The sequence below is a fragment of the Talaromyces proteolyticus genome (assembly GCF_021365285.1).
Source record: "Talaromyces proteolyticus strain PMI_201 chromosome Unknown BGW36scaffold_7, whole genome shotgun sequence".
NCBI lineage: Eukaryota > Fungi > Ascomycota > Eurotiomycetes > Eurotiales > Trichocomaceae > Talaromyces > Talaromyces proteolyticus.
In genome coordinates this window covers 677,177-698,493 of record NW_025764283.1, presented here as the reverse complement: position 1 = coordinate 698,493, position 21,317 = coordinate 677,177, and the positions used below count along the sequence as shown (strand labels likewise).

The window sequence follows — 21,317 nt, the reverse complement described above, 5'->3', positions numbered from 1 at the left end:
GTCTAAGAACCTATGGGCTTGTTTGATCTATATGGTAACTAGAGAGAAAATGCGTATCTTAAAGATAATCATCGCTATGTCCATTCATCTCAGTTTCTGGGATTCTTTCAAACCTATAAAAACATCCGTACACGTCGTCATTGAAATGCGGAGATTGAAATAGCAACATAGGCTTTTCCAATACTTTCCTCCAGCCATTAGGAACTGGGAATCTTTGAATGGCATGAGTACTGTTGTATAACGCGCCTCCACCAGTCCGCTGCTCAAAGGCACGGATGTGCTCAGCTGGGGTAGCATCAGCTTCGAAGGAAACAGATTTCTTTGCTAACATAAACATGCGTGATAAAACCGCTGTGAGCATGACAGGAGATAGGTACTGGAAGCCGTTGAAGCAGGCAATATGATCGTATGAGTCGGATGTCATAATGAACTCCTCCATGGGGGCTATATATATTGGTTGACGATAGTAGGTCTGGATACGCTTTGATGACGCCATCCTGGGTGAGATATCAACTCCTGTCACTACGGAAGAATACCCTCTCTCGCTGATTGCCTGACCCAGAAAGCCAGATCCACAAGCTAGATCAAGGACTGTCCCGGACCAATCGAAATCGTGAGTTACAGAGCCACGCATCATTTTAACTGTTGGTGTCTCCCAGATTTTGTCGTATGTGGAAGAGAATGTATCGAAGAAGGAGCTTACGCTCTTGTGTGATTTTGCGGCGGCCCTCGTCTGGATCAGTTTCGTCGTCAGGAGCATATCGAAGAGAGCAGCATGGCCACCCGGGTATGTCTTCATGACCATTTTGTCGCTTGTATATGCTCCTTTAGGGTAGAAGAGCGTAGGAAAGATATTCATTTCCAGCACATATACTTTTCCTGTTGCAGAGTCGACTCTCATATCAGCTCTTCCCCATCCGCCGCCGTTGGTCATTCCCATGACTTTGAAACAATGCTGGGCGGCCTCTCGGATGCGACTTCTCCGTGGCTCATCCTTAACAATCTTTGTTTTTATTATGCCCTTTCCAATCGCATGAAACTTATTATCAAAGGTGAGAAATGCCGCTTCTTTTGGTGTGTCTTTCGGAAAAATATACTCGACCGGCTCCAATGCGACGACTGCATGGCCCATTTCGACGACAACAGCACTGACCTCAGGACCAATGATATAATCCTGAACTATGATCTCGGCGTCTGGGGTGTGTTCCTTCACGACAGCAACACGGCTCGCAACCTCATCGGCACTGGAGCAGATGGAATCATAGCTTAGTTCAAGCGAGTTTGCTGCATCTCCGAGCTTAACAATTTTGGGGTATCGGCCTGGTTCGTTTCCAGGAACTGAAAGCCCTTCTGCCACGGCCTTCGCGTAGAATTCTTGCTTGTTATAGTGAAGACGCATCGCTTCGGCTTTGTTGGTGAGAATAGTTACGCCTTTTGTTTCAAGATAAAAGGCAGCATCCACTCCGGCGACATTATCTCTTGGTCCTCCCCACTGGTAGTTGCCACCATATTAATATTTATCCATTCTCAAGATCGGCCTATGTGCATCCTAATGCTCACACAAATACTAGGTCACATACCAGGCAACTGAAGTAGATGTCAAAGTTCTCATCGCACATCCGATCAATATCTTCCTTTTCGTGATCCTTACGGACGAATCTATGCTCGAACTGGTGTATCTCGGGACTAACATAGCGACTCGGATCGCACAACGGATCGTACTATTAGTGCAAGATGAAAATTGGTTAGTAACAATTCTTCTGCTTGTGTCTGGATAACTGAGATCAATTATGATATATTCACCTTTTCTGTCGGGTGATTTGATCCCTCGAATGAGGACTGGACAATACAAATTCTCATATTGCTGGATATTGATTGACTTGAATGGGTGAAGCTGGATTATCATACAAAGTCGCGGATAGCAACATTTTCAAGTGCATATGTAATGACCTTGCTTATCAGAAATTATAACATGAACGCGCCCTAAGCGTAACGGCGTTGTTTAACAAATTCCAAATTACGATCAACAAACTCCCGTTACGCCAACCCTGCTGACTCGCCGGCGAATATTCGCTTATTATTTCGATGGAGAGCTGAGATATGACGAATCCTCTGGTAATTTTCTTACAAATAAGCTGAAATGACTTATGGATGTAATAGACTAATAGTAATAAGTTAATAACTAATTAGTAGGCCGACACCAAAGGTGAAATCAAAGTTCCACGTCGACTACGCTAATGCAACTACATGGCTTCCCCGTACCGAAGTTAGTTGGTGATACACTTTGCCCAGGCTACCAAGTTAGATTTCTAGAGTCAATTAGTATCCTGGTGCACTTTCAATACCCATCTCACCTTTAGCGTCGGGGCATATATACCTAAAAAGTTCGGTATTGTACATTAAATTATACGCACACGAACTATATATGTCATAAGCACTATCTTAGTAGAAGCTTACTGTTTACTACTAGTCATAATGCTATGTTGTTAGCCGTACCTATGTACGGGATCGTTAGTGATTCTAGTTACAATGTTACATATGCTCTTGGAGAAAGTGAAAACAATATCCATCGATCCTGCAGGCTTCAGCTAATTACGCCACTAAGGACTGATTAAGCTAGACTCGATTATTCTTTGGTTAGAGTGGTTATGGAATAACGATCATCATAATACAAGGCTACCTAGCTAGCATTCCTGTGTCTCAAAAACCCCGTGGTAATCGCCAATGATAATACTTCCGCAGCTGTTGGTGTTGGTCTATCTATTTAAGACCAGGATCTAGGATCCCGATCACCCGGGACGTGAAGAATATGCTCCGAATTCTTCGCCTTGACGCTCCTACTTTTGTTTCAAATTAGTTTAACCTTATCTATGGCAGTTCTGATGTTCAGAATAGCTTGATGTTTATATCAGTAAGAATGACTTGTTTTGATTTATTCCTCTTAGTTCTTATCAGTGGTTGGGCCGTTATCTCAAAACAGCAGGAGCCATACCGGCAGATATCCAGTGGGTAAGCACTAATATTGGTTGCATTTGTCTATTGCACCATTCATGAAACCGGCATGATATTTACTGAAATTTACGCCGCCAGCTTTGTGGAATGACGCTTGTATGTACTCCAAACACATGGTAATAAACATGTTCACGGGACCATGTCAAAGATCATTAACACCTCCCCTCTTCCTCGGGTCGTCGTTACGCTTTGTACAAACACTGCACGAGCCGGCACCGACAAGAGTCACTTTACTAGGGGCCCACCTATGATGCATATAATATTAATAATGCACCAATAAGACTATTCATTCCATATCTCTTCTCGTTGGTAAGCATTGCCACCAATATTCCATACTGCACGCGCCATTCTTCAGGCAGGCTCGTCGAGGTGGGAACCGGCGGGGGCTCAGTAGTGAATTCAGAAGGCTTCCCAATAGAGAATGGTGGGAGTAACAGAACTTCCGTTACTCCTACAGCTGTTCAAATTAACATACGCACATACGTTTGATAGCCAAGATGGCATCACCGGGCGAGAAAAAATTTCTTGTGTCTGATATTCACAACGATACCGACACAAATGAAGTCGCCGACAGTAGGACCGACTCCTTCGATGACCGAGACCGACAGCATCATATCTACAACCCCAGTCATACTCGATGGGTCTCTAAACTATCAAATTCCCGATTCGGGGCTGTCCTATTCTCTGCCCATTTCTGCTACCTCACTGTCATATTATTCCTCACAATTCTAAACATACTCCTTCTCATTAATACACATAGTGCATCCAACTCAAAACATGGCAATCCACAGCCTGTACCGTCCCCGGACCTTCCCCCGTTATGCGGCACATCTCCGGAAGAAGCCCGTGCTTTAGGATGCGAATTTGACGTATATGTGAACGGATGGCTTCCAGCAGCATGCTATGACCGCTCAGTCGCCTCGAATTCTGAGTCTAACTCCAGCATTTTCTACCCTCTAGCAGCGGGACAAACCACCTTTCCAATCTACTGGGACGAAAACTTCACTCAGCCGGCCACCCTTGAAGATGTTGAGAAAGCCGCATTTGAGAACGGCGAGGATGGCCTCGACGTGCAGTTTCATACCACCTACGGATATCACCGAGCACATTGTCTGCATTTATGGAGACTGGCTGCCAGTGCATTGGAGCGTGCCAGCAAAGGGGAGCGAGGAGTTGGCGTTTTTTACAAGGTGGCTAGCTATACACACGCCGAGCATTGCAATACCATTATATTAGAAGGGGACAATAGAGACCCGAATAAAAAAGATGTCATAACACCTGGGACTGCGCGATGTGTCGGCCTGGACGACTTGTGGAATGAGTCGTATGGTTGGGCTGGCAGATGGAAGGAGATTTCTGGGTAATGATAGCACGTGAAATCGGTTAACAGCGAAGAAATTGTATGATATTGTGTCTATTAATGATAATATATTCTGTTTGTCAAGTATTGTCTGAGAGATTATTATTGTTATAATCATTTCAAGAAGTCAATAAATGGCTCATTTCGCGTATTGTGCTCCCAATCAGAAATTTAATCAATGGGGTCCAAATCCATATGTGGATTAGATCGAAAAATACCAAAATACGTGACACCCCCAATGCTAGTTTTATAGCAATTAGCAAATATGGCACTTTACTCTCTAACCATTAAGGAGTGTTCTTGGCATTCAGCTAAAACGGCTGGTAATATTGTATAATTGTTACTTTGTATAGCTATCTCCTGCAAAGAAGTGTCTCCGACAATCTCCGATTCTTCGATGCCACTGCCATCACAACAAACCAAGATATTAGTGTAGATGGCGACCGACAAGCCGGATTCCTGCCCCTCAAATGCTGATAATGTCTTTGGTCCTCTCATTATCTCATCATGTCGTGGTGGGCTGGATTTCACCCTTCTCTTCGAGGAGGCTATCCTGTCGATGATACCAGCGGCAGCCTTTCTCATTGGAGCTACTTTCCAGGGCTTATATTTAATTCGACAGCAGAAGAAAACAGTTCCCTGCAGCAGTGAAAGGGTTTTGAAATATAGTAAAATAGTATTGTTGATCCCTCCTCTCGTCACTTTTAATTTGACTACTCAATTATACTAGATAAGGCAAAAGCTAAGTGTTGACAGGTGATTACCCTTAGTTTAACTGCCTTACAACTGATCAGTTTATTATCATGGTCTTCATCTAAGAACTTCCCGACTCAGCTTTCGGCTCTAGCCGCACTGCTCTCATTGATCAGCTTTCTCGCGCTGACAGTTCTTTCTGCTATTCAGCACGATCGTGGCGTAAATCCATCAACATTGATTAGTGTCTATCTTCTGGTATCCATATCATGTGACATGCCTCAACTCAGAACATTATGGATGCGCCACGGCTATGGCTTAGTCTTTCTTGTGCGTACGGCCAGTCTAGTGCTGAAGACTCTTAGTCTTGGACTAGAGTCAATGAATAAGAGCGATTATCTTAAAAGTGCCTACCAGAATCTTTCACCAGAGGCCTTAGGGGGTTTAATTAGTCGCAGTTTGTTCTGGTGGTTAAACCCTATCCTGTACCATGGCTACAAGAATATCCTGGAGATCGAGCAACTGCCGCCGCTAGATGTGAAACTATCTGCTGTGCGTCTTCAAGCAGATTTGGTAAATTTCTGGTCTAGCTGGCCCAAGTCAGGCAGTCACCCCCTGCTCTTTGCTACATTAACCTGCTTCCGGAGACCCCTCCTCGAAGTTATTCCTCCCCGGATATTTTCAATAGCCTGCAAGTTTTTGCAACCTGTTTTGATTAGAAAAGCTGTTTCGTTAATGGGAGAACCTGAGAGTAGGGAGAAACAAGTCAAAGGTCTTGTTCTGATTGGACTAGCAGCGTTTCTGTACATTGGTATTGCTGTGGGGACCGCAACATACAAACACAAGATATACCGAAGCCTTGTCACCATACGGGGTGGCTTGATCGGTTTGATATACAATGCAACACTGTCACTGGATACCTTTGTGGCTCGTGATACTGTTGCTATTACCTTGATGACTGCCGACGTTGATAGAATCATGGCGGGAATTGAAATGCTTGATGTTGTATGGGCAACGCCGATTGAGGTAACCCTGGCGGTATTGATGCTTATACAGCAAGTTGGTTGGGCTTGCCTTGCTCCACTTTTCATATCGATGGCCTGTACTTGTGCAACCATTTATGTCGGAAAACTAGCAACGAATGCCCAAAAAACCTGGCTTGATTCTATCCAGCAGCGTGTCTCTGCAACGGCAGCGCTCTTGGTCAATATGAAGCCGATTAAAATGACTGGTCTCATAGAGCCTTTAGCCATGGACCTCCAAAACCGTCGTATCAATGAAATCAAAGTTTCAAAATCATATAGAAAGGTGGATGCAGCTCAGCAGGCCATTGGGAACACATCGCTGGTTATAACGCCGGTAGTGACTTTTTTGGCATACGTTGTTCAGTCACATGCAGCTAACAACGGGCCTCTTGACTCAAAAACGGCTTTTACCTCACTTTCTCTTATTGCCTTGCTGAGTTATCCAATTGTATATTTTGTATTCGCCGTCCCCCGCTTCACAGGATCGATAGGGTGTTATGACCGAATCCAGGCATATGTTTGCGACACAGCGCAAGACACAAGGCTCACAAAATTTAGCTCAAAGGACTCTCACCAGCCTGAGACAAACATAGAAGGTCCTATTTCTGACGTGGTTTCTGAAGATGAGACAGAAAATATCGAGCTCGAGTCTCTACTTCCAAAGAACGATGCTCACAACCGTCCTAGGGCCTTGTCCCAATTTCACGAAGAATCTGAATATAGCTGGCCGGATAATCCCAATCGGCAAGAAAACTCTTCTAAGCTACCCAATCCGACTGATGGTACCTCTTTGGTGCAGATCGAGCATATGAATTTCTATTACGGAGATAAAACGCAGGTTTTACGCGACATAACTATTACTATAACGAAAGGAGAGCTTGTTCTACTCACTGGCCCCGTGGGAAGCGGAAAAACGTCTCTGCTGCTTGCCCTCCTCGGGGAGCTGAATGGTAGAAATGGTTTGGAATATCGGCAATCCTCCCTTTCAATCGGCTTCTGTGCTCAAGAGCCCTGGGTTCCAAACTTTTCTATTCGAGACATAATTGTAGGTATCTCTTCATTCAATGATCTATGGTTTACACAAGTTGTGTCAATTTGTGCTTTAGATAAGGATATATCCTGTTTACCCGACAAAGAGCACACAGTCGTCGGAAGTAATGGAGCAAGCTTGAGCGGAGGCCAGAAGCAGAGACTTTGCCTAGCGAGGGCACTCTATTCACGCAAAGAACTCTTGTTTCTTGATGATGTGTTCAGTGGACTTGATGTGCCAACAGAGCAGGCTATAATCCATAACGTATTCGGTCAAAATGGCTTTTGTAAAACGTATGGAATTACGGTTGCGCTTGCTACTCATGCTGGTGAGCAACTGTTTTCCTCTTTTGCTGTAGAAGGCGAAGGCTAACATATGTCTAGTGAAATATTACCAGTATTTCGATCGAAAATTTGTTTTGCAATTAGGAGGCACCATTTCTGAGGAGAAATCCGACAAAGACATTGCTTTTAATAGTGAGGATAATACCTCAGTTGAATCAGATGTACTTCTCGATTCCTTGACAACAAACAACAACGTATCTATGAAGCCAAACCAATCTCAGCCTACTAAAAGCTCAGAAATGAGACATGGAGATCTTAGCCTCTACGTTTATTATTTCAAAATGATGGGTTGGGGGATCACCGCTTTAATCATATCCTCCTCTGCCACCTTTGTGTTCTGCTATAAATTCCCTGATATTTGGCTAAAATGGTGGACTGAGTCTGAGAGTCAAAGTCCAGGCAAGCATACCAAGATGTATCTCTTTATATACGGCATACTCCCCATTATCGCTATTCCTGCCTTAATGGTCTTCGAATGGTCTCTAAAAATTGTCGCGGTTCCACGCACTGCATCCAAACTTCACAAGACACTTTTATCAACAGTGGTCATGGCTCCGTACAATTTTTTTGTTTCAATCGACCCGGGAAATATTCTCAATTACTTTAGTGAGGACCTCTCCATTATCGATATGCAATTAACACTTGCCCTAGCGAAAGTCATCGACGGCGTGTTCACAGTTATTGCCGAGACTATACTCATCGCCTTCGCATCCGCTTGGACAACACTTCTCTTTCCACCACTTGTAGGAGTGCTATATATCCTACAAAAGTTTTATTTGCGAACGTCACAACAAATGCGTCTGCTAGAGATTGAAGGCAGGGCGCCTCTCCACTCGCATTTTCTCGAAACTTTGCAAGGACTGACAACTATCCGCGCATTTGCATGGCAGTATCAGTGGGACGAGAGACAGCGATATCTACTAGATCAATCACAAAAACCACTATATATAATGTATTGTATCCAGCGTTGGTTGAATCTTATCCTGGATCTCATCGTTGCTAGCTTTGGTGTTGTAGTGATGTCACTGGCAACGCAGCTTCCTCGATCGTCCACCGAAGGGGCTATCGGCGTATCACTAGTCAATATTCTGACATTCAGTGCCACACTAACGTATATGATTCAGGCATGGGCGCAATTGGAGACTTCTAAGGGTGCCGTGCAAAGAATACGTGACTTCGCTGACCGAACTGCTTCTGAACATCAGCTGGCTGAAAATCAGAGACCACCCCCGGGATGGATCTCCAAAGGATTTGTCAGTTTTGAAGGACTATCTGCATCATATAGGTAAGAGTTTTTCCTTTTTATCAACCTCTCGAATGAAAACTAACTGTTCAGCATGGGGTCTGATCCTGTCCTACGAGACGTCACGGTCAGAATCTCCGCAGGCCAGAAAGTCGGTATCTGCGGCCGAACAGGGAGGCAAGTACAATACAATGTGTATTATAACAAATCCAAGCTAAGAGAACACAGTGGGAAAAGCACCATGCTCCTTTCCATTCTTCGTCTGACGGAGGTCCTTTCTGGAAGTATTTCAATAGACAACTTTGACCTCTCACGTATACCACGAGACATGATTCGAAAATCGATAACGGTCATCCCTCAGGACCCCGTCATCTTTCATGGTAGCATCCGATTTAACCTTGATCCGGAATATAAGCATTCAGATGAAAGCATCCGCCAGATTCTTCGTCGAGTTGGACTGCAGGAAACGGCGGGTGCAGATTTCGAGGCTGATATGATGCAGTCCACATCCGCAGCTCTTTCACGCGGTGAGTTACAGTTATTCTGTTTGGCGCGAGCACTTCTACAGCATGGTGATTCGCGTCTTGTCGTGATGGACGAAATTAGCGCGAATGTGGACACTAAAACTGAAGAGCAAATTATGCAAATTGTCAAGGAAACCTTTACAGATGCGACTGTAATTGCCGTTGCGCATCGTTTAAAAACAATCCGTGACTCAGATCTCATTTTAGTCATGGACGAAGGAAGGCTAGTGGAAGCTGGAAATACAAATAACTTGCTGAATGATCCAAATTCGAGATTTACACAGTTGTGGAATAGTATGGAGACTACAGGTAGTTAATCAATTAGGGTAGCCCTTTGTCATGATTAGGGGTTTATATAATGATAGTGTACTAATTAATTAACAAATAATTAAGACTAAATCGATAATTAAAGTTAAATTTCAATTTCACGATACTACATTTTTTTACATTTTTCATGGTCAATTAGTGTGATTGCAATCACTTTCTGTTTACTGCTGAGACGTATTCATTATGAAGCCCAATTTCAATATTGGGCTGGCAGCACGTCATAGGTAATGCCTCTAAGTTTGCAGCCTTTGGATTACTGTCCCACCAATCCAACTTGTTGATTCCACTGGTGTGTCAGTCCTAGAATTTGGTATAATGTAGAAGTCATTCATCCTTTGTTTTTGTTACAGCTAGGCTCCTCTACTTTCCATATCTAGTCAGGCATACCTCCACCACTATGGAAAACTATAATGCAAAACTTGTGGAAGTCATAGCACTGGAGAATAGACGTTTCTAGGGGCAATTAGACTTGTAATAAATGACGAAGGCACGGCAACCGGAGCACAACATTAGGTGTTAGGTTCCTAAAAAAGCCTAAATAAAACTTCATATTGTCACGCATCTGGCTTTCGAGACCTGGATTCCGATGCTCCAATGCTCGATTCCGAAAGTACATCCATACTCGGCTCCGCTGGGAAATTCATCACTCATATTGCAGCTTTAAAACTCGTTGAGCAAGGCGCTATTACACTCGACGAGCCCATTTTCAGACATCTCCTGGAGCTGGAATCTCTTCCTTTGATCACACTCGGCAGTGGCAATGAGCAGTTTAGCTTTAGCCCTGTCACTAAGAAAATTACTCTTCGCCACTTACTTTCGCATACCAGTGGCTTAGCTAGCGACAGAAACCCTCCTATAAGCGAATATCTCTCTTCTGATGTTTCAAAAATTCGAATCGAGCCGGATACTCCCCCAATTGTAAAACGCTTCTCTATGCCTCTCATTTTCGAGCCTGGAGAAGGTATTGCATATGACCATAGCACCTACTGGACACAGTTACCTGTATACCGTCTCGGGGAAAACTCTTCAACAGATATATTCAGGAGCATATTGTTGACCGTATCGGCATGACTTCATCAACGTACCAGGTGAATGAGCGTACCAATATCTACAACAGGCGATTAAGAATGGTCGAAAGACAAAATGAGAATTTTGTCCCGCTGACGGTGCGGGACATGGCCTGCTCTGCAGTACCACTGACATGGGAATCATCTTAAGTGCCCTTGTTGCTTCATCATCCCAGCTACTGAGTCCCAGATCCGTGTAGCTGCTATTCACAGGGTAACTTGTACTATCGAGTCTCGCTTGTACGGACCTGCGTGGAAATGACGATAACTATGCCTTCTGTGCAGCAAGGATAGGTTGCGACGGCAATTGGAGTCTCGCTGCACTTTTGGCAGAGGAAGTTCTCCCTATCTCACAAACGCCGAAGGGGACCGTGACTTGGAAGGGAATGCCGAATGTGCTCTGGGCAATGGACCGTGAAGAGAACTGGGAAGATAGCAAACGGACTTGCCCTCATGTTTATGAAAGATGCGTGGAATAAATTTACTACATGAGATATGACAAGCTGTACGTAACCGACTTATTCCAGATGTCCAATTTTTGTTTCTTATCAACTCAGCTTTGATTTTCCAAGATGTGATACAAAACCTCCCCAGCCTGCCGACTTAGTGTTTGCGTACGAAGCGTATCCAACAGAGCGGGACAGCCCTGCTTGGAGAGCCAATTTTCTTGATAAGTACCTTCCGACGAATATGACACGATATATCTCAAATGGAGCAGGAGTATCGAGTATAAGCGAGAATTTGGGATTTTACTTTAGCGGAATGCGAGCTGCAGATTGGGGACCGATATTCGCTGGCGATGGATCAGCAAATACTTTAGCAGACACCTTGATAACTGTTAATATGACCATTTCAGGGCAAGAATCATGGTCTAATGACACTATACCGCCAAATATTCCAGCCCGAGTAAATGCAGAACTCGCCTGGCTTCGGGTAGGAGAACAGGGGGTTCTCATTGCTATTGGTGGGGTTGTAAACTTAGTATTTCTTACTGTTACCCAAACTCTGAACAGTTCTCAAATTGCCAATAGCGTAGGTCTATATCACATCTTTTGACGGCCACTAATACTAGTTTTAGGAACAAATCAGTCCAAGATTTATGGAGACTGTTTCCATATATGATGTCGCAAACCAGCATCGAAGGGACGCCGGAGACCTGGATTCGCTTCTGCCTAAAAAGTACGTAATTTAGGGCTAGAATGGTAAAGTACTCGAACGTGTGATAGGTCTTTGTTTTTTATTCACAATCCAGCTTCCCTAGCAAGAAATTCTAAGCCTTGACTGACATTCTTTTTGAAGTAATCCTCTTCGGGGCTTGTATAAAGCATATCGAACATATGATCAGCTCCCTGTATACGCAGAATCTGAGTCTTCACACCAAGTCCCTTCAGTTCTTCATAAGCTCGCTCACTAATACTCAGCGGGGTCACTGTATCATCCGTGCCATGTATGAACATTGCAGGCGGAAAGGTTCCCGAAAATCTACTTTTTGGGTCAACTCGATCAAAATCACCATCTTTGACAACTAGTTCTAGGTGTCTCCCTGATTTAAAAGCGTTTGACAGCCAGGCGTCTCGTGGTGGCAGGTCAGGCGTACCAAATACTGGTGTTGCGGTAGATATTTGGGGACCAGAGTAAATCTGCTCAGTAAGAGACTCAGGATAGTATGGAGCACTGAGAAAAAGAGCTGATTGGGACGGCTCGTGCCAACAAGAATCTCTAAAGTATTTCCCTCCGTAAAAGTCAAGGGTAGCAATGACAGATGTTGACGATCCGGCCTGGTCATTATATTAGCCAAACAATCCAAGATGTCCCCAGAACAATCCGCTGTTGCTTTCTTCCGGTATACATACTAGAAGTAGGGCCAAAGTGGCACCACACGAGTGGCCCATTGTCACTATACGACTTTGATCTACCGGCAGCCCATTTTTCTCATCGTGTAAAACATCACCAAGAGAGCTCTCAACCCATCTGAGACAGTCCTTCGCATCTGTTACAGGACCCTCAAAAACTGATATCTGAGGGCAGAGTCTGAAATTCGGGACAACGACAACAAAACCGAGTCGGACGAGTTCTTCTATCTGAATGCGAGGAATGATCGATTTGGAGCCTTGAACAAACCCGCCACCATGAAATATCATGACTTGTATGGCAATTCTGTTAGCAATCTAGAAACTAAAACTATTATAATAGAATTTATATTGGTTCCTCACCAATTGGATGCCCAGTAGAACTCGAATCTTGAGGTGTGCTTGCATTCCAATGAACGTCAAGCAGAATGTCTTCTCCTTCATTTCCCTGTTTGTAGGCATACTCTTTCGACTCCATATCGTGTTATAATAGCAGAAAAAAGAGTTGAATTTATCGTCAAATGTCTTATTAAATATATAAAATGTAAGATAGTGTTGCTGACATTATCGAATACTCCTGGAGAACGATATATGCATATATTTTCGTAGACCAAGAAATTTCAATACTTCGACGTGACCACATGACGCTGGCATTTTTATAGTCGGCTAGTGTCTCGCAAGGCTGCTAGTTTCTGGCTTAGTCTCTGCATAAATTCGGCCGCTTTACAGTTCATCGGGCCTTCTGTTAAATAGGCCCACTTTTATCAAAGGCTCCTGTTTTATTTATTTCCTTTCTTATGTGTAGGTTATAGGTCCTTCATCTTTCAATTATTCGGATATTTGATACCTTTTATCTCAGACATAAAAGTCTCGGCATAAGTATAGGTCGCCTATTGGTGAAACATTAAAGTAAAGGCTTCTTAGTTTAAAGTGGAATTCACTAATCCAAGAATTACATTGTAATTGCAATGTTTCAGCTATAAAAGCTATTTTGAGTGGAAGAAATTTTGATGTGTAGCTGTCCCTACGCAGCTATCTGCTCGATAGCTTGAGATACTGTATGACCACTCCAGGCATCGACCCTCTCCTTATCACTAGATTCATAGACAGCGTGAGCTAAATCTGTGAGGAGAGCGACATGAGAGTCCGAGGCTGCTATGCAACTTTCAATCCAACTGACAATTGCAGCCCGGGTGATAAGTGTCGTGCCACCGTTGACTTGAGTAGCTCGGAACAGTAGGTGCAATATCTTGTTCTTTAAAGGACTTTTCAATGTTGAAGTGTTATAGAGCGATAGGATATGTTCAAATACATTTGCCCGGCGATAGATATCCAAGTCCTATACGGATCAGTGGAATGCCTTTGAATATCATCATCAGAAATCTGCTTACCTGTGATGTTCGAAGGCCTTCGACAAGCAAGTCTAAAAGCCATGTTACTTCTTCGGTGTAGCCATCATCATTCTCGGGTTCATGAAGTATGATTTTATCAATCCAATAGGATGGTATCTTTTCAATTTCCCACGCCGGTTGTTTCTGTAGATATTTATTGACTTTGCCGTACATCTTGTGTAGTGGGTCGGTTAAAACAGTCAAGCAGCTAGCGCTTAGTTCACCAGCAATATAAGGAAGAGGGGTCTCAAATCCTAATTTGTTGACGGTTTCGCGTATTTCTCCGACGAGAAGGTAGATCGATCGCCATTCAGCGTATTTTGAATTCTAACGTCATTAGTATTTAAGTAGATGATATGAAATTTTCAATACTTCGTACCTCCAATTTCGCCATCAGACGCGTGAGAGCTGCAAATGATTGTCGCCTAATCTCTTCGTATTTAGAGCACAAGCAGAGCATGAGATCTTTGATGCGGCCTTGTTCAATAGCGGCGTCTATTTCTTCATTTTCCCATCTGTACAACTCTGTGTGGCTCTTGCTTTCAACCGGAAGGGGCCCAAACAGATCGAGAAGTTCAATCGATGGCTTAAGGTGACTTTGCGGTTGCTTATCAAGTTCAACATCAAGCATTTCCAGGTCCTCGGTTTCCATTTGATCGCTATCTTTAGACGCCTTTTTGAAAATGGATTTCGTTTTCTTGGTTTCGGAAATCTCGTATAGATTGTCACGTACTGCCTTCAAGGCCTTTTTGTCTTCTCCAGCTAACTTCAAATGTCGAAGGAATGAGGCCAGCCACGACGCCACAGATTCTTCTTTCGATGAATCCTTACTCTTAAGTATAAAGGGCCATTGCTCATTCACTGTGGCAACTAAGAAACTCAAAGGCTCTTCACGGCCGTCAAGCAAGGATGTGATGAGATCCTCATAGTGAACTGGTTTTTTGGCAGTACGGCATAAGCAATTATCAAGAAAGTGCAGCTGTGGAAGTAAAGCTTCTGAAGCGGCCTCTCTCAAGCTCAGTATTAATGCATCAAATGAAGCATTCGAATCTATCAAAATTGAGTGCTCCGCTAAAACTGATCTTAGCAACACATGTATCTGCTTCATGAAGTTGATATCGGAAGTGGTAATCAGCACTTTTAAGATGCATGTAAAAGCAGAGAACTGGAAAGATGCTTTTTCACGGGATTAGTCCAATGTCAATAATAAAAGGTTGATTGTCGCTTACCTGGTTGTTGCCACCACCGCATGGACGCCGAACGATGAGCAATATGCAAGGTATTTTGTAATAAGCTCAACGCTGCTTTTGAATCTTCCTCTGAAAGCTCAGAATCCTCCAACTGTCTCAAAATATCCACCATGACCATGATGACGTCGAAATTTTCTTCGCATGCAACTGCTGGAATGACATCATGATACATGAAAAGCAACTCCATGACTGCTTCCTGCTGCTGAATGTCTTCTTTTGAAGTTCGCTTGAAAATGAGAATAACATCTTTGATCGAAGGACAACGATCACAGAAATCTATCACCAATTTTTCTGATGCTTGATCCCAGAAGGGCTGAGAGTGACCATGATCACCCTTAAAAATTTTTAAGACAGCACGGAGCTTGCGGAAAGAAGCTGTCAAAATCCGAATAGCAAACAACGTGACAATCGGGTCCGTATTTTGATTGAGACACCTTGTCAATGTCTTTTGGTTTAGCGGACGGGGTAATATGCTTTCGATGACAATGGAAACAGGCGGCGGCAGTGCTGTCTTCTCCCCTTTCCAACCACAGTTAGCAAGAGCTGGGAGCTGGACCGCCGAGAATAAAAACGCCGATTCACCAAGCCATGTCGGCGTAGCCTTGGGTTCGGCAGTAAACATTACTCTTTTAGCAAAGAAGTCAGCGACTAGCTCAGGTGCAGACTTGAACACTTCCAGCAAAAGTTCTGTTTGTAGTGTATCAGAGTCTGGGCGTAATACCCGAATGAGGGCGGATAAGGTCCCATTGCGCACTGGAACAGATTCTGTGAATTTCTGTAGATGGAAGGGTGCATCTAAACCTAAATCAATGGAGTCTTGGTCTTCCATTATCGGAAGATTAGAATCGCTCGATGGTGGATACCAGCCGTTCTGCGGAAGAACGACTCCCATTTCAGGGATTGTGCAAACCTGTAATAAAAGTTTATGTATTTCATTGGGAATTGAAATTTCCGAGTCTTCGGCGCTGGAGTCTTTATCATATCCATAGAGAGTGACCAGGCGCTCCAGGTTCCATTTATTGAAAAACCTTGACTTGGTGACTCGAGCAATAGAGGAGTCATGAGCAACGTCCCGATCGATAGATTTAATGATATCAATCACAAGTTCACGAGAGTCACGACGAATGAATTCCAGAAAAGCTCTGATAACTTTGTGCTGTTCGATAAAATCACTTTTCGCAGGGCCCTGCAGAAACCTTAGATTGGCTAACACATAGCGCTGAGCATTTCGTCGGAGAGTCGATTTTCTCTTGGAATCCGTGGAGTTTTCTTCAAGTTGGGACTTATTTGGCGTCAGAAACTGTTCCAGTCGTTTGTAGGTAATATCTCGCTTGGCGTAGACTAGACGGGCTACTGCACCACCATCGAAGCTGACAATCTCCGTGAGCAGACGGATGCAGGGGGACAACAAATGCTCTTTTGCTTTTGGCGCAGTAAGATGACGGTTGAACACGCGCAATTGTTCTTTTTGTAGAAGACTTTTACATAAAGCAATGCCAAACTCTCTAAACTCCAGCTGAGTAGAGACGGTCTTCAAAAACTGTGCCAACACTGAAGGGACAAGCACAAGAATATTTTCGTGATTATTACTCTCTGCAAGATTCCAGGTTTGAATTAGATCCGGAAAACAGACAGCATCTTCGCTCTTGGGCATCTGCGAATCGCAATAAGCTTTGAGGATCTGAAATTTCGGAGCCTTTTCAGCGTCAGATTCTGACTGGTCTATCGATGTCAAAAACTCTTTGAATGAGGCGACCCCTATGAAGTGTTAGTTGTGAACATAAATCTAATCTCTGAATAAGTGAGAATGGAAGGATAATCACCCTGGTGAGCATTATGTGAGGTTTGCTGAGGATACAGCAAGTCATGAAGCTGCTTGTGAGATGATATTTGCACGCTACCAGTCTTGGTGGGCGCAGAAGATCCATCCAAAGATATTTTACGCCTCTTATGCCTATGATCTTGAGAAGATGAAGGCGCCATTTTTGTGACTGAAATGTCGTACTGGCTTACTTCTTCAAATGACGATCGATGTTGTTCAATGTTTGGTGATGCAGGGAAGGCTCCGCCATCAAGATTTTTATAGCAGTGATATGATTGGCTGGGATAATTTGACTCCACCAATCAAATGGTTTATCGATAAGTCGATCATATTTTTCTATCTTGAAAATTGATTGCATGAATAATTTTCCTATTAAGACTTTTAAGACCGCAGGTTTACATCTCATTGAATTATAAAATGTGCCTGACGTAAATGTTCCATGTCCAGATGTAATATAGAAATGTTCAAGAAGCAGATACGAAGTTAGCCTACGGTTCGTTTCAACCACACTTATCAATATTTTTTTCAAGGATTTTGAGATGTATGTAAACAAAATCGGTTTATTCGTAAATATATGGGTATATAATACACAAGATTTACAACTATCCCCATGTGCCTCCACCTCCACCACGGCCTTGCCGTCTCTGCGCAGAGAGACGCCAATCATCTTCACCTGCAAAGCGGTTGTGCAGGGGCTGGATGCGTTCGGCTTTCTTTCTCTTGGAAAGTCGATCAGTCGGGGCGACCTTGAAAAAGGTTGGAGCTGCTTCAACAAGCCACTAGAAAAATAAGCGTCAGAAGACTATGCCAAAAAAATTGATTAAAAAAGGGATAGACGTACCTTCGGTTCAATTGCCGTTGTACAATGCATGTATTCCTTCGTTGTCAGAACCAGTGTGTGGAAGATTACATGCTCGGCAGGCTTGCCGAATAAGGCGGAGTTTGGATGCAGGTATACCGGGGTGCCTTCAATGAGGGTTTTATAACCTTCTTGAGGATCCTTGCGGGCAGCATTGCGGAAGAAGCCAGTACACAATGCCTGCCGAACTTTAGTCGTGTTTCGTCCACAGGAGATTACTTGGTGGTGATATCGATCCATAATGTTTACAAGCTGTTTTCGGACATCTTGAGCGCGACGCATCTGTCGAGCTTGGATAAAGTTCTCAAAACACCAGGCATTGTTGAAATTGGAATGCTTCCAGGAGTTGTAGACATTTAAGAATGTGAGATGGTCACCGTGAGGATCATGAAATTTTGCTTTCTTTTGGTCTGCCACCTGCTGCTTTTCTTTGGGGCGGTAGAAGATAGACTGGGCGGAGACAGATAGCATAGCGACAATAGTAAGCACTTCGTCGGAACATCCCATGTCAACCGACGCGATAAGAACTTTAGCCAGAGCAGGTTCCATAGGAAAGTCGGCCATTTTACGACCCAAGCGAGTCAACAAACCTTCATCATCTAGGGCAGACAACGCGTACAGCTCTTCCAGGGCAGTAAGCATAGTATTGGTAGGCGGTGGGTCCATGAAATCGAAGTGCAAAAGATCGTTGATTCCCATGGCCTTGAGCATCAGGATAGTGTGAGACAGATTCTGGCGCTGAATATCAGGAATAGATGTTGGGAGCATTTCGGATTGATAAGCTGCTTCTGTGTATAGACGGAAGCATTTGCCAGGACCAGTGCGGCCTGCACGGCCGGCTCGTTGTTTGGCTTGTGCTTGTGAGATTGGCGTAACGACGAGCGAGTCCATACCAAGCTTCGGATCATATGCATTCTGCTTCACAAAGCCGGGATCGATAACGTAATAGATATTGTCGATTGTAATAGAGGTTTCTGCAATATTCGTTGCAATAACAACCTTCCGTCCACCAGGTGGCGCTGGCTCGAAGATTTTACTCTGCATTTCACTTGGCAACGCAGAATACACGGGAAGAATAACAAGCTCAGGAACACTGGGGCCTAGAGCCTTCATCCGTTCATAAATAATTTCACAGCTTGTATCGATCTCTTCCTGGCCCGTTAAAAAGAGGAGGATGTCGCCATTCGGTTCAGTCAGATGGATTTGCATGACAGTTACCAATGCAGCATCGAGATAATCAGATTCCGGCTCTTTGGAGTACATGATTTCTACTGGGTAAGTTCGACCAGGAATTGAGAAAATTGGGCAGCCATTGAAATATTCTGAGAATTTTTCGGCATCCAGAGTCGCTGACGTGACGATCAGCTTCAAATCTGGGCGTCGCTTGAGCGTTTTCTTCAATAAGCCGAACAAGACATCAGTCGCGATAGTACGCTCATGGGCCTCGTCTAACATAATGACAGAGTATCTCTTGAGATTTGGATCGAGCAGAATCTCTCTTTGCAACATTCCGTCTGTCATGTACTTTATTTTCGTCTCTGGGCTAGTGCAGTCCTCGAAGCGAATTGTATAGCCAACTTCAGCACCAAGCCGACAACCAACTTCTTCTGCCACACGTTTTGCAACTGACATGGCAGCCACACGACGTGGTTGAGTGCAGCCAATCATGCCATTATTTGCATATCCAGCCTCGGCCAAAAACTGTGTTACTTGTGTTGTTTTTCCAGAACCAGTGTCGCCTACAACAATCATAAGCTGATTGTCTCGCACAGCGTCGAGCAATTGTTTTCGGAATTTGTAGACTGGCAAGCTCTCTCTTTGCTGTTTGATAGTCATATTCGTACGTTTACCGTAAGAAACATCCTTGCTCTGAGTAGCTCGCTTCCATTCAGGCACCGCATCATCAGCCTTAGGAGCTGGTGCACTCCGCAAATCCGAGGCAAATTTTCTTTGCTCAGGGTTAGCCATAGGATCCTGCCACTGTGCATTTAAATCAACGTCAGCTGCCTGTTCGGCCGCACGATCCTGTGCTTCCTGTTGCCGTAATTCTCGCCTTTCTTTGGCCAGGTTCGTACCAGCCATGGCTGCACGATTGAGAGATCCATCAGGCGCCTTGACAACCCTAATAGGGGAAAGCTCCAAGGATTGCTTAGTTTGACCAGCAAGGAATGGCGGTTCTTCGTCGCGGACTTCAATATCTATATCAACTTCTTCTTCAAACTCGCCATCGCCGGCCAAAGTAGCATGATACTCCTCGTCGATGTCTGGATAGTCAGCGGCCGAAACAGCCCCAGAAGCAATAAGCTGCTTAATCTCCCATCTTTCTGGTGAAGTCAAACGCTTCCTATTTCTCCTCTGCTTACCATCCAAATCTCCTTCAATAACGGGTACATCCGAACTCAGGTTACCATAGCGATCTTCTGAGGTAGACCCGGATAAAATTTCCATGTTGGCGCCTGAAGCAAGTCGTTTCTGCGGTATCAGGTCACGACCGGTAACTTGGTCGACTTCTTTCATGGACAACCCAATCCGAGAACCTTGTATGCTGATGACCTTGACTTTCACGGGTTGCCCTCGTGAAACAAGGTCTGAAGGATGATTGACTCGCGCTCCTTCTTGCATAGCCGACACATGTACAAGCCCATCCACCTTTCCCCGCACACCTTGTAGGTTGACAAATGCGCCAAAATCCTTGACACCTGTAACTCGACCATCGTATGTTTTATAGAGAACAGGCTGGTCATCAAGCTCGGGAGTTGGTGGCCGCCGAAAATGGTCGTCGTCATCATCGCGTCTGGAACGGCGGTCGTAGCCATTGCGATGGCTACCGTTTCTATCGGAATGTTTATTGTACCGCTCGCCATCATCTCCACGGGTTTTGTGTCGCCCATGATGTTCACGGCCGTGCGATCGAGAGCGCGACCGGTATTTGTCTTTGCGTCGTCTGTTGGAACCTGCTTCGTATTCTCCATAATCTGGACTCCGGCTGCGTTTTCGACTACTCCTTTCATTGCCGTCTTCCCGTGCCTTGCCTGCAAGGCCTTCTAGCATCGCAAAAGTATCGTCCATCGCACTGGCAGGCGCATCATGCTCGTCGACTTTGTTCGGACTCAGCGGTCTATCGTCTTCCCATGTCTGCTCTTTATCCGGAACAGCAAGTCCTTTGAATATGCGAGCTTTCCTTTCGATTGCGCCTAGCGCATCCATATCATCATCTTCTTGGGTATCTGCATGATCGGCCTCCTTCTTGGCTTTATATTTCGGGTGCATCGTTAAAACAAGGCGATCGATACTTTCGATTAAACTGGGCGGAAAGTCCGCACCCATTTCCTCGAGAACATTTTTAAAGGTCGCGAAGGAATCACTTTGCGTGTGCTGGTCAATCACAAACTCTGCCAATGTCTTGTCGTTGATACCAAGATGGTTCTGGAGTTCGGATGTCACTCGCGACACAAGCGAGAATAACTCCAACGACTGAAGATCATCCATGGTTGCGCGTCGAATGAAAGAAAACCACCGA

At 44.4% G+C, this 21,317-nt stretch overlaps 7 protein-coding genes across 7 annotated transcripts; 3 read left to right on the top strand and 4 right to left on the bottom strand.

Moving 5' to 3' along the window:
- Positions 1-58: 58 nt before the first annotated feature.
- On the bottom strand, positions 59-1,860 carry BGW36DRAFT_359986 (uncharacterized protein; the record flags this gene model as incomplete). The annotated part of the gene is made up of 3 exons (XM_046214131.1): positions 59-1,492; positions 1,581-1,721; positions 1,804-1,860. 3 exons carry the CDS (start codon positions 1,858-1,860, stop codon positions 59-61), a joined length of 1,632 nt encoding a protein of 543 aa, XP_046071065.1.
- A 1,649-nt stretch (positions 1,861-3,509) lies between these two features.
- On the top strand, positions 3,510-4,376 carry BGW36DRAFT_428150 (uncharacterized protein; the record flags this gene model as incomplete). The annotated part of the gene is made up of 1 exon (XM_046220510.1): positions 3,510-4,376. One exon carries the CDS (start codon positions 3,510-3,512, stop codon positions 4,374-4,376), a length of 867 nt encoding a protein of 288 aa, XP_046071064.1.
- Positions 4,377-4,808: 432 nt separating this feature from the next.
- Positions 4,809-9,548, top strand: BGW36DRAFT_297441 (ABC multidrug transporter; the record flags this gene model as incomplete). The annotated part of the gene is made up of 5 exons (XM_046211358.1): positions 4,809-5,048; positions 5,129-6,770; positions 6,801-7,448; positions 7,504-8,749; positions 8,801-9,548. The coding sequence occupies 5 exons, from the start codon at positions 4,809-4,811 to the stop codon at positions 9,546-9,548; spliced, it is 4,524 nt and encodes a 1,507-aa protein (XP_046071063.1).
- Positions 9,549-10,152: 604 nt separating this feature from the next.
- On the top strand, positions 10,153-10,629 carry BGW36DRAFT_428148 (beta-lactamase/transpeptidase-like protein; the record flags this gene model as incomplete). The annotated part of the gene is made up of 1 exon (XM_046220509.1): positions 10,153-10,629. The coding sequence occupies one exon, from the start codon at positions 10,153-10,155 to the stop codon at positions 10,627-10,629; it is 477 nt and encodes a 158-aa protein (XP_046071062.1).
- Positions 10,630-11,639: 1,010 nt separating this feature from the next.
- Positions 11,640-13,108, bottom strand: BGW36DRAFT_380300 (Alpha/Beta hydrolase protein). The gene is made up of 4 exons (XM_046216313.1): positions 12,840-13,108; positions 12,482-12,769; positions 11,704-12,406; positions 11,640-11,657 (listed from the first exon to the last, which is right to left on the bottom strand). The coding sequence occupies exons 1-3, from the start codon at positions 12,951-12,953 to the stop codon at positions 11,867-11,869; spliced, it is 942 nt and encodes a 313-aa protein (XP_046071061.1). The 5' UTR covers positions 12,954-13,108; the 3' UTR covers positions 11,640-11,657; positions 11,704-11,866.
- A 250-nt stretch (positions 13,109-13,358) lies between these two features.
- On the bottom strand, positions 13,359-17,154 carry BGW36DRAFT_321041 (ribosome 60S biogenesis N-terminal-domain-containing protein). Its single transcript, XM_046212645.1, has 5 exons — positions 16,940-17,154; positions 15,096-16,874; positions 14,246-15,042; positions 13,867-14,193; positions 13,359-13,814 (listed from the first exon to the last, which is right to left on the bottom strand). The coding sequence occupies exons 1-5, from the start codon at positions 17,097-17,099 to the stop codon at positions 13,500-13,502; spliced, it is 3,378 nt and encodes a 1,125-aa protein (XP_046071060.1). The 5' UTR covers positions 17,100-17,154; the 3' UTR covers positions 13,359-13,499.
- A 386-nt stretch (positions 17,155-17,540) lies between these two features.
- Positions 17,541-21,286, bottom strand: BGW36DRAFT_298018 (ATP-dependent RNA helicase DHX8; the record flags this gene model as incomplete). Its single annotated transcript, XM_046211402.1, has 2 exons — positions 17,541-17,717; positions 17,780-21,286. The coding sequence occupies 2 exons, from the start codon at positions 21,284-21,286 to the stop codon at positions 17,541-17,543; spliced, it is 3,684 nt and encodes a 1,227-aa protein (XP_046071059.1).
- Between the last annotated feature and the right edge of the window lie 31 nt (positions 21,287-21,317).